The sequence below is a fragment of the Cetorhinus maximus genome, chromosome 29, assembly GCF_964194155.1.
Source record: "Cetorhinus maximus chromosome 29, sCetMax3.hap1.1, whole genome shotgun sequence".
NCBI classification, from domain to species: domain Eukaryota; kingdom Metazoa; phylum Chordata; class Chondrichthyes; order Lamniformes; family Cetorhinidae; genus Cetorhinus; species Cetorhinus maximus.
Genome location: NC_135907.1, coordinates 24,808,119 through 24,820,393, shown reverse-complemented (window position 1 = coordinate 24,820,393; position 12,275 = coordinate 24,808,119). Strand labels below are relative to the sequence as shown.

General features: G+C 39.5%; 1 protein-coding gene across 12 annotated transcripts in view; it reads left to right on the top strand.

Annotated features, from left to right (window-relative positions):
- Positions 1-12,275, top strand: part of LOC144669472 (RNA binding protein fox-1 homolog 1-like) — a 304,542-nt gene that overhangs the window by 275,795 nt on the left and 16,472 nt on the right. For 10 of the 12 annotated variants that reach the window (XM_078531936.1, XM_078531941.1, XM_078531942.1 and 7 more), the window contains 4 exons: positions 291-344; positions 1,109-1,183; positions 3,503-3,632; positions 8,235-8,277. In XM_078531936.1, the coding sequence (XP_078388062.1) occupies positions 291-344; positions 1,109-1,183; positions 3,503-3,632; positions 8,235-8,277 (302 nt within the window). Of the gene's footprint in view, positions 1-290; positions 345-1,108; positions 1,184-3,502; positions 3,633-7,411; positions 7,452-8,234; positions 8,278-12,275 lie in introns of all 12 variants that reach the window. The other 2 variants (XM_078531937.1, XM_078531931.1) reach the window with 1 other exon arrangement.

Here is a 12,275-nt window from a genome sequence, read left to right as displayed (position 1 = left end):
GCTTGAGCATTGGATGTTTTTTCGATCTATAACCCAGGGGTGATGAGGGCACTTACTCTGACCACAGATTCAGCATACAAGCCTCGACCATCCAGGTCACTCTAGCTCATTAGATAAAGTTGCTGGCTATTGGGGAGCTCTGCACCACAAATTAACACTAGAAAGATTGGCATTTATAGATATTCTGATTGTTTATTGCTGGCCAGTTGTTGGGTGCTCTTTGTATTATGTTGTTTCAGGTTGAAGCTTGATGTTACATTCAAGGCTGTTTGATTTATATTTAATTTCAGGCTGGAAGCTGAGCCCTGTGGTTGGTGCTGTCTACAGCCCTGAATTTTATGCAGGTAAATGTTCCATCACCTTCAGCATAGTATACTGTTTTAAAGGAAAACAATGTCACCAAGGATTAAACTACCAAAGTTTCTATATATTTTGTTAAATGATTCTAGTGATTTGAAAAATATGTATAAATTTGGCACTGAGAAATACATTTTTTGACTTCTGTACATTTGAATATTAGAATTCAGGGTATCTTGTGAAAATTTTAATCATATCAGAAGTAGAACTGTGGCAGATTACCTTCCCCCTCTGCCAGGGCCCCGAGACCACCTCACTAAGCACAGTCTGGGACCTGCTGGACTGCACAATTTACAATGTTACACACTGCCTTTTGTAACAGTATGTGTGGGATCTGTGGCATTTTCTGTCAGCTACTGAAATTAAATCGTCATTAAGGATGTTTGGTACTAGTTTGTCCTTGGGGAAGGGTTTTGCTCCACTAAGTACTGCCCAGTTCTCCATCTCAAGAGGAAATATACACAATGAACCTTTATCTTTAAAAGGAGAAATACTGGAAACATTCATATTTAAACAAAAAAACAAAATTAGAATAATGTAAGGGAATTAGAAAATTGGAGCTGGCCTGAATAACCCATTAGAACCCATAATGATCTATAATGAATGTTTTATGGGGGGATATTTGTGTAGTGCAATTTTACTTAACAAAATCACAGTCTAATATAAACTGCACAGCATATTTACCTGTAAAGCACTGCTGAGCAAAATAAGATTTTAATACTGGTTGTATGATGCATGTATGTATTTTCAGGTCCTGCATCACTATCATCTTTACCCTTTCATTTACACCCCGTTGCCTCTACAGCACTCAGCCCAACTCACAATGGTAAGACCAGTTGAAAACAAAAGTTCTGTTTAAATAAACTACACTGTATCTTATAAAGAATGAACTTGCAACCATTGTGTCTGAGGCCCAATGCAGTCTCCACCATCTCTTCATAAAATGTTTGAGCTTTGTAATTGCAGTTTGTGACATCAAAACTATTTGGATTGAATTTGGTTCCCTGTGATTTGCTGCTGTCCATTTCTTGTACTGCATCTGGTTCTTCGCTCTGTGTCTGATCCTCCTGGCTGAGTTCAAGTTTCACTTAGTAATTTTGGTGGTTCAGTTCGAGAAGCACAACATCACATAGTGTGTTCAAATTTATTTTCAAGATGAGTGAGACTTGATTGAAGGGCCTTATATATGTGTACCATCATTTTGTAGGTGGTTGCATTGTGAAGAACAGCACAAGCTAGATGCAGAGTAAAGCTCTCTTTACGTTGCCCCAATCTCAGAACCGACTCCAACTGCATCACTGTAACATGGAAGGCTGATGTAGCAAATGAACAAAGAGATGACAAATATTTAAAAGATGACCAACTGATCTGTTGAGCCTGTCCTGTATTTGCACTGCTCTAATGTTGGCCTCTTGCACATCCCTGACTTTAATTGCTCCACCATTGGTGGTTGTGCCTTCCAACTGCCAAGGCGCTAGGCTCTGGAATTCCCTCCCAAAACCTCTATACCTCTCTAGCTCTCTTCCCTCGTTAAAATCTACCTTTCTGCCCTGACATTTCGTTATGTGGTTCAGTGTCAGATTTTGTTTGATAATGCTCTGTAAAGTGCTTTGGAATGTTTTATTGTGTTAAAGGAGCCATATAAATACAAATTATTGTTGTGCTGTGGCTTCTGCATACCATCACCACAGTTTCCTCTCTTTCCCTTCTGCGCTCCTCCATCCCCCAGCCCAACAAAAGACTAAAAAACAGAGAAAATTTAAGGGAGAAAAAAGCAGGAAATTCTTCTCTTGACCCCTGAAGGTGAATAAAACTCATGAAGCTTACTAACCGGGAGATGTATTTCCCCTTCATAATCACATTGGCTACTGTCAAGAACTCCTCGAGCTCCTTTTTGAAAGCTTGTGAATCCACATTCACTACATGTTGTTCCACAGATTAACACAGCAAAAAGAAGCACCTCCTGAATCTTACTTTTTCTGGATTTAGTTAACTAGACTTATATCCCTGGTGCTCCGTAACATATCCAGCTTGAACAGCCTGTCCACATGGACTTCCTTTTATTATTTTAAAGACCTCAGTCAAACTTCCTTGAAATCTACACTTTTCTAGAGTAGAATGTCACAGATTTCTCAACCTGATGTGGCCTCTTAAGAGTCTTTAAACTAGACATCAGCCTCATGACCTGCCTCTTAACCTTTTCCAGCATCTTTTTATCACCCACCTGAGGGAACCTAAACAATGCACAAGTAATCTAACCAAGGTCTTGTATGTTCATTTTGATCAGTTGTCCTGACAATACATTATAACACCATATTTGCTTTTACAATGGTCTCTGTCCTCACAGCACTAGTTATGGATGGACCTTCAATGAATCGTGCACAATTACCCTCAGATCCTTCCCCCACTCGGCAGCCTTGCTTGGTGCTGCGCATTGGATTGAGACTTTCCATTTTACCTAGAAACCTGACATGTAGTAACACAGAATATTTCATCCCATGAAGCAGGATCCTACAGATGAAAGAGCAGTGACAGCTGCATTGCACGATCCAGTGCCACTTTTTCTTAATTAAGAAACAATTATTTTTAAGTTCCTGTTTGTATATGATTAGTAGCTTATTCTCTCAAAGTTTCAGGTGTACTTTACACCAAGACAATATCAGTGTGTGTGTGTATATATATATATATATAAAACAAAAAACTGCGGATGCTGGAAATCCAAAACAGAAACAGAAATACCTGGAAAAACTCAGCAGGTCTGGCAGCATCGGCGGAGAAGGGTCATGAGGACTCGAAACGTCAACTGTGCTCTTCTCCGCCGATGCTGCCAGACCTGCTGAGTTTTTCCAGGTATTTCTGTTTCTGTTTTTGTTTTCAATATCAGTATACTACAGACAAAATAACACAAACATATTTTGCATTGTATAAACAAGCCTTCTAATGCTAAATTTATGAGTGCAAAGCCCTTTTAGCTTATAGTAGTACCTGTAGTACCTGTATGCTTGCCAGTACATTTTTATTGTCACACTTCGACTGGTTTTTGATTGTCACAACCACTGTTTCCTTTCATGGAAAGTTTGGTTTTCTTGTTAGTTCTTTGAAACTAGTGTTTTACAACAGTGTCCTCCATTCCCCAAATCTTTAGTTCCTGGTTTCCCATATCAAGCAGCCACCACTGCAGCTGCGTTGAGAGGTGCCCTGAGGGGACGAGGTCGTGCAGTCTACAGTGCATTCCGTGCAGCAGCGCCCCCCACCGCCATTCCAGCCTATGGAGGGTAAGGAGACTTAATTGGAAATTAATTAACCATCTTTCTGCATGGAGTTTCCAAATGTCACCAAATCTAACCTCGTTGTTGTCCCCAGTTATTCTGAACATTTTATATTGCTTGCTTAATGTCTCAATTTTTCAATTTGTTCTTAGCCGCCCTAACTGGTATATAAGAGAACCCCAGATTGACCCATTTCCCTTCATCACAGGCCATTGGGCAAGCTTAGTGTTTTGCTCTAACTGAGGTTGAATTTAATATAGAAAATTCATGAAGTAGTGCATTGATCATACCGGTGTGCCACAACGATGCTGTGGTGATTACTGTACGCAGTAATATCCTGTTGCACTTGACAGTCTATGAATTAAGCAGAGAAGAGACTAACCAAGTTAAGCCACATTTTGCTGTCTCCCACAAAGTTCATAGATTGTACAGTTGCAGTTACGATGCTATTCCAAATATTCAAATAATTAAGGGAGTGAATACTATGGAATGATTCCGGATAACTGGAGGATATGACCCATGGACTGTTATCCCTTTATTAAAATAGAAATTATCAAATTAATTGTTGTATAATTATAGTAGTGAATTACAAGCCCCTGGTTCAGCTTTGAAAATTAATATCATAGATTTCTGTGTTTTTACTTTAGTAATGCCAAGCTATACAGGCTATTTTTGAGGGTGTTTATTCCTAACTGCTTTACGAATGCTGTGCTTTTGGCTCCCCTTTCCAATCGGGTGTGAAAATTGCACACTTCATTAAATTTGCACCTTGAACAGTGAGGTTTTCTGCTCATGTCTTCTCCACTCACTGCCTGTGACCATCCACTTACTCTGAGATCTGCTATCTACAGTACATGTGGCTACTGAGCTTGGGGTGACTGATCTTCCTCGCATGTGCCTCTGATCAACAACACTGGAAAGATTAGTGGTTTACTTTAAGGTCCTAAAAATATATTTTTGATTTTTGTAAAACTGAAGCAAAGCATTTTAGATGTAACAAACATGTAAGATATAAAAGTCTAATACAATATTCCTCTATCTTCGCCAGCTGTAAAATGAGCAGTCTTAAGAAAGCATGAATTACAAAACCTTACCCACAATACATTTTCTTTTACTTCTTAAAACAAGAGGAAATTTACTTGATTTATTTGTAGATTTGGAATCATCTATGCATTATCCCTAAATGTAGTTTTTCTGAGCTGAATTAAGCATAATTAGATTGTATAAGTTAACAAATCGAAAAAGATGCTGTTTCCTCTCCGATTCATGTACATTGCTGAACTCTTTTAATCCGTTGAAGTATTAAATTTGTTTCCTTAATTATTTGTAATTCAGCCATGCCCAATAGAGAGATGATCAATTTACGTTTCTTGTGATTGTGGCCAATTATTGATGACATGGAGCTGATGTCAGTCTATTTCCCACCTCTTACCACTGGGTAGTTTAGATAGCGAACCTTCAGCTGTGACACAGAACTTCAAAGTTTTTGCAATTTGATCTGCATGCATTTGGCTGTGAAGCCAGTTCTATTAATGTTATGTCAATGACAGTCAGTGTTTCGTGCTGTGGCAAATTCTTTCCATTTAGTCGGAAAATCTTCATGTAGATATAAATAAAGCAAAAAAAAACCTTAGGTGTTGCCACAGTGTGTTCGTGCATAGGCTTGATGCTTGCTGTTAGCCTGCAGAGTTCCCCAGGCTCAGGCCAAGTGGAGTGAGTACTTCCCTCCACAGTAGAACAGCATGTCACCCCCTTCTACAAGTGACCATCCTGGAGTAGCTGAGCTGCCTGCCTCTCAGTTGGTGTGAACATGTGGATACAAAGGCAAGTAGGGAACCGAAATATCAAAAATTACGTTGTTTTCCAGGACTGATTGGCAGCAAATATCCTTTATGTACTGCAGAAGTATTCTTAAATTTTCAACTCTCCTTGAAGGAGCCTTTAGCACAAGCATGTTTTAATATAAAACTATTCTTTAAGCCTGTTCTAGCTAAAGCATGTGGATAATTTATGTTGGCTAACATTGTCACTGATGGCTGAGCGGGAAGGTTTGTCTCAAGTGAGGAGAAGCATGGGAACATTGAATTTACAACAATTGCAGGGTGCTAAAAGCCAAATCAGAGGAGCCTGGGGTGAGAGGCTCCTTAATTCTAAGTGTTCATTTCTCTATAATATACATTATAATTCAAAATTAATAAATAAATTACTTGTTATAAGCAGTACTTTTGGGAGCACTTTTGACTCAATTTGCATTTAAAAAGAATAACTTGGTGATACTGACATCCACTTCTGAAATTTTGGATTTACTTTAGAGACAGTAAACAGTTAGAACGTGAAGTTCCTTTATAGCACAGCAGCATGAGTCTCTTTATCAGCTGGATTCCTCAATGTAAACATCCTAACCTTTCTTGACTGTCAGCCTTACATTACATGGAAAAAGGGGCCTAGAAATCCATTGCCTGATTAAAGCCTCTACTTGAAGTAAAAAAAAGTGTCCCATTGGTTTTCTCTGTAATAAAGGAACAGAAGTGAGCCATTCAGCCCTTCAAACCTATTCCCCTGTTCAAATATATCTGTATCTCAATTCCATTTCCCCCGCTCTATGGTCCATATCTTTAGATTTTTGTTGGGTAAAGATATCAGTCTGTTCTGATGAAAGGCCATTGACCGAAAACATTAACTCTGTTTCTGTCTCCACAGATGCTGCCTCACCTCCTGAGTATTTCCAGCATTTTTAGTCTAGCATCAATAGTATTTCGTTTTTGTAAAAATCTCTCTTGGACTTGGAAATTCCAATTGACCCAAAATCCATCCATAGCATTTTGAGAGAAGAAGTTTCTGATTTCCTCTACCCCATTGCGTGAAAAGTGCTCCTGATTTTGCTCCTAAATGACCAACCCTTAATTTAAAGATTAATCTGGAAATAGTTTCTCTCTACCCTATTGAATCCTTTTATCATTTTAAACAACTCAATTTGATCATCCAATAACTTTCTAAACTCAAGGGAACGCAAGGCAAGTTTATATAATCTATCCTCATGACTTATCCCTTGAATCTGTGGTTTCATTCTGGTGAATCTTGCTGCAACCACTCCAAGACCAGTCTATCCTTCATGAGGTGCAATGCCCAAAAATGAGCACAGTTACCACACATCTGACCAAGGTTCAGTACAATCATTTCCTTGATTTTGAATTCCAAACTCCTGGAGGCCAACATTCCATTATCCTTTTCGATTACTTTTTTTTAATGTCTGTTATACAATGCTGCCAAGTTTGACAACAGAGCCTAACTCTCATTATAGACTGTAACAGTGGGGGAAGCACACAGAGAAAAGAAAACCATGTAAATGAAGAAGCACCTGTAAATCTCCTTAAGTTCTTGCCTCAATTTCATTCCCTCTTTCCTGACCAACAGAACTTGGCTATGATGCCCATCCCTGCTGGAATAGTAATAAGATGTCTCACCAACTGAAGTGTAATGGGACTGCCAGGTTATACCCTGTAACCCTTCCACCCACTCCTCTCTTTACTGTGCAGTCGGGTGCATAGAAATGGCAACTGCCCTGCCTGTGCTGTGATTGTTTCCTACTAAATAGATGGTAGCAATGAAGTCTGAAAAGGATATGTCGATTATTTTGAAATGAAGAAAACACTTGCTTTCAAACTGTGAATAATTTTTAGCGGAAATTTGAGCACTCCATAGAGTTCTTGTGACAAACCTTGCCTATATTAGCCCTGCATGTTGGAATTGCAGTAATCAGAGTGTTTCTGTGTGCATCTCTGCAGTGTGGTTTACCAGGATGGATTTTATGGTGCCGATCTCTATGTAAGTATAACCACTATTTCACATTGTCACCCTTCTGTTGATGAAGCCATTCTTTAAACCAGTGTGCTAATATTTTCTCCAGCTGTGTATTTTCTCCCACATCTGGTAGGTGTTAATTTCGTAGTTAACTGGTTTCTTCATCCATTTATTTAAATTTGATACACCAGACCCCTCAACAGAAAAGTCAGGTTTCTTTTATTGCTATTTACAGTATATAGTGTTGTGAACCTTTCAAGCATTACACATTCGAGGGAATGGAGCTTCTTTTGGAATATCATGCAAAAGCAATAATGTCAAGAAGAAAGTATTGAATAAAGTTGACCTTTGGTGCACTGGTTCTTATACTGCACCGATGGTGTAATGAACACCTTGAAAAAACAGTTAAGACTTGTAGTATTGCTCACCAAATCTGTGTTCTTTGATTTTTTTTTATTTTAAATTGAGCCAAAATGTTTATTGAGGAATGCTGGTGTATAGTGTGTACATTTGACTTTGAAATCAAATCCATCACCTTTGATCTGTAAATGGAAACTGGAGACAGTTGGCAAAAGAAATGTTGTGACAGGTGCTCAAGAGTAAATTTTAACAAGTGTTCAAACATTTCAAATGTGTGTAGTTGTGCAGCCTATGAATGTCTCTTGTTTTATAAACCTAGTGTTAAAGGTTCATCAGCATAAAGCATCCTCCAATAATAGAATGGCTTTATCCAAGGAGGGTCTCTTTCTTTTCAGTTGTTTCTTTTCCAGCCTCGTCGCCAATGTTCTTCCCTGTGTTTTATTATAGAATAGTGTATCAGGAACCAGTGTATAGCAGTAAGTTACCGCAGGTATGATAGAAACGTGTGAAGAGACCAATCGCACAGATTGTGGATTGCAGTGACAAATCCTACTAACAGCAAAGACTGCAGTTAGGGATGGGAGCAGGCACCAAATGGAGATAAAAGCATTCCTGAAGAGTGCACTAATTTCACCATGAGATAACACAAACTTGAAAGAAGAATCCCCTACTAATGAATATAATTGGTAGGTTTGTAGTGTGGGTCCATGTCTATCACCAACTCAACGCATTTCACTTTGAATCATTAAAAGAGCTGTGAAGGGGAGTGTTTCATCATGTTGGTCTGATTAAAGGTTAGTGTAACAATGCAATGCCGAAGATTCATCCAAGGAAGATTACTTTTATCTCGTTTATTTTGGTGGCATGGGGTTTTGGATATGAAGTTGAAAGAACAGTGTTCTGCCAAGGCTTGGCACCTCATTTAGTTAGTACGAGTAGGAGATCGTTATAAAATCTACTTCTATTTTTGGGGGGAAAAAACCTCTCCCACACCCCATTCCATGACCAAGAGGTCAATGGGAAAGTGACTTGTTTTCTTTCAGACCTCTAGAAAGCCCAATGGGGACCTGTGCAGTTGGGACTGCATTAGAGAGGCCCAGGATGACTCGTCCTTCAACCTTTTACCCCTTTCTCAGCAATAAATTCGCCTGGTTGCGGGCGTGAATGGCTGTTTAAATGTACTTTGCAATCCAGTACCAATTTCAGTAGACTGATGAAAGTCTGGAATGTTAGGGTCTCGAAGTCACAGGAAACAGAATTACAGTAGCCTTGTTTACATTGGAGCTTGGAGGAAATCTTTAAAGACACATGTCTGTAATAAGAGAGATGAATGAGGTGATAAAAATTTCTCCTTTTAAAAGAGTGGAAGCAATATCAGTGGGTAATGTGAAACCAGCCTGCAGTACATTAATCATGCAGGAGAGTGTAGATAAAACCTATTGGGATCCAGCATTGAATTCCAATGAACCAAGTCACTTTCATTCACTCCAGCACATAAGGGCCTAAACACACCATCCTTTTCCATCAATTCATGTTCCCATGCACATGATGCTAAGTCTCAATTCAGTGGCTAGCTTCAGCAGATTAAGTATTTCCTAGTATAAATACTATTAAGTATTTACAATAAATATTTAAATGCACTTCAGGTTCAGTTATTGCTTTTTGATTACTTTCCATGTGTAGCCTGTGTAGGGATTGTTCAAGGCCGCTGATTTTCTGTTTTCATGGCGATGCAATTGTGGAATATGATCCCCAAAACACTGGTTAAAATTTCCAGAATCTGGTCGAATAAAAACTGAATTTGATTTATTAATGTAGGGCAGTGTCCCTGGTAATGATACAGGCGAGTCTGAATTGTTACATATTTTATAGTTATCTGTGTCGATTTTTTTTTAAATCCCTTAATTCTACCACGTTTCTTTTGGAGGTGGGTGGTTCAGACAGTCCATCCAACAGCCTTCACTAATACCACTCTTTGGTATTTGAAAGGGATGCTTCCTCCTCCTCCTCCCCCCCCCCCCCCCCACCCATTTTCTTTCCTCTAGAAAGGTGCTGACTGTTGCTAGGTATTGTTTTTGCAAATCCTTCAATACCTTAACCAAGTGCCTTTTCTTCATGTGTGAATCTAGACAGTAAGTATGAGGAAGTCATTCAGCTTTGGAGGGCACTCCAACTGAGCCAGATACTGCTTTCTTTCTCATGTACACATCCAGCAGGTGCATGGCATAGTAGTAGCCCCTGCTGATTTTCCCTCCCTAGTCCGTAGACATTCTGGCGGTTTACGGTCTCCCAACTATCACCCCACTTGATACCCCTAATGCAGCACTAACTGGAAAATGAAGTGGAGTCCTTTAAGATTTGTGTGATTCAGTTAGACATCAGGCAGTGCATTTACACAGTGAGGCACTGCTCCCATACGACCACCCGTCTTGAATTAGGAGCAGATAACCCGGCAAAGTGGTAAAAGTTGCGTGATGAATACAACTGTGATTGCCACACAATCCCTCTTATTCCAATCATCCAATGCAGTTAAAATCTACTAATCTAGTGGAACTTGCCATTTATAGGATTCAAGATAAATTAGGACCTTTTGTAGATCATAATTGTACAAGTGAGAAGATTAGTGTTGGATATAACTATTTCAATTTTTCCCCCTTTTTGCTGGTCAGTAATAAAATGTTGTGTTTAAAAATCATTCCCAGCAGGCAGCTGCTACTTTAAGCAATCTTGGTTAGTATCTCAGCTCCCACCTCTAACTGCAGCAAGAACTTTTAATGTGGTTTGCTTGACGTGAACGTTTAACCTCTTAGGTATGCGGGAGAGGCTGCAATGAGTGAATGGTGATCGTGAATGTTTATTACATTTTCATATATACATCTTTTTTATATATATATATATATAATACTGAGAATCGTGGCTGCACGCTCTAGTAATCCAGGCTGTTTCCTTCACTCGGCTTGCCATAGCAAATAGGGCTAAGGGCCGTCCTCTGGAGAATGCTGGGACGCCCAGAGTTAGTCTGTGGATCATTTGGTTGGTGATTGCTAGTGCTGTAGATTCGGACATTCGCATGCTCCGATTCCTCCTGATTGACAGATACCACAGCTTGATTGTTTAGAAAATAAAAACTCATTTGTACTTGCATATTAAATACATTTTTAAAACTGCATTTGTTTTAATGTAATCTAACATATTTGAGCTGCAGAGACAATTATTCCTCAAATCAGTTTGGCAATGATATTAAATAAATTCCTAGCAGGGTCCAAATCTGCTTTAGTTTTTGCACATCTGTTAGAGAATTCCTCTTCACTAAAATACATTTTCTCCTCCATCCCGATGGTCTGTTGGTAACTCCGCTTGTGCACTTTCTCATTGTACTGAGTTAGTTGATAGCAGTTAGATTGGAAGTACATACATAAGAACATGAGAAATAGGATCAGGAGTAGGCTATTTAGCCCATTGTGCCTGCCTGCCTGCCCCACCCCTCATAACTCTCAACTCCTTTGTAGATCAAAATCATGTCTAACTTAGTCTTGAATATGTTCAATGACCTAGCTTCCACTGCTCGCTAGAGAAGTAGAGAATTCAAAAGATTAACTACCTTCTTAAATTTTTCCTCAACTCTGTTTTAAATGCGAGACCCCTTATTTTGAAACTGTGCCTCCTAGTTATCGTTTTGCCCACGAGTGAAAACATCCTCTTAACATCTACCCTGTCATACCCCCCTCGGAATCTTTTATGTTTCAGTAGGATCATCTCTCATTCTTCTAAACTCCAGTGAGTATAGGCCCAACCTGCTCACCCTTTCCTCATAAGATAACCCCTTCATCCCAGGAATCAACCTCGTGGATCTTCTTCGAACTGCCTCCAATGCAAGACTATCCCTCCTTAAATAAGGAGACCAAAACTGTACGCAGTATTCCACATGCAGTCTCACCAGTGCCCTATACAGCTGTAACAAGGCTTCCCTCCTTTATACTCCATCCCTTGCAATAAAAGACAACATTCCATTTTCCTTCCTAATTATTTGCTGTACCTCCATGCTGACTTTTTGTAATTCATGTATGAGGACACCGGATCCCTCTGTACCACAGCATTCTGCAGTCTGCCTCCATCTGAAGAATAATATTTTCTACTCATCCTACCAAAGTGAACAATCTCGCATTTTCCCACATTATGCCCCACCTGCCGAATATTTGCCCATTCAATTTATCTATACCCCTTTGCAGACTTTGTGTTCTCTTTGTGAAGACAGCTACACTTGGTCTGTTGACACTCCCTGTCACACTTCATTGAGGACTGACCAATTGGGTCAGGAGGGATGCTGCAACCATTGGAACTGTTCCCCAGTGCTCTATAGAGAGATTTGGGTTTAGCAGAGGGTGATTGGCATTGATGGAATTGGATGTTTAAAACTTTTTTTAAGTGGATTTCTGCTTCTCTTTGTTGCACCCCAGTTAATTGGCAGCACTCAATCTTTCTCCCCAC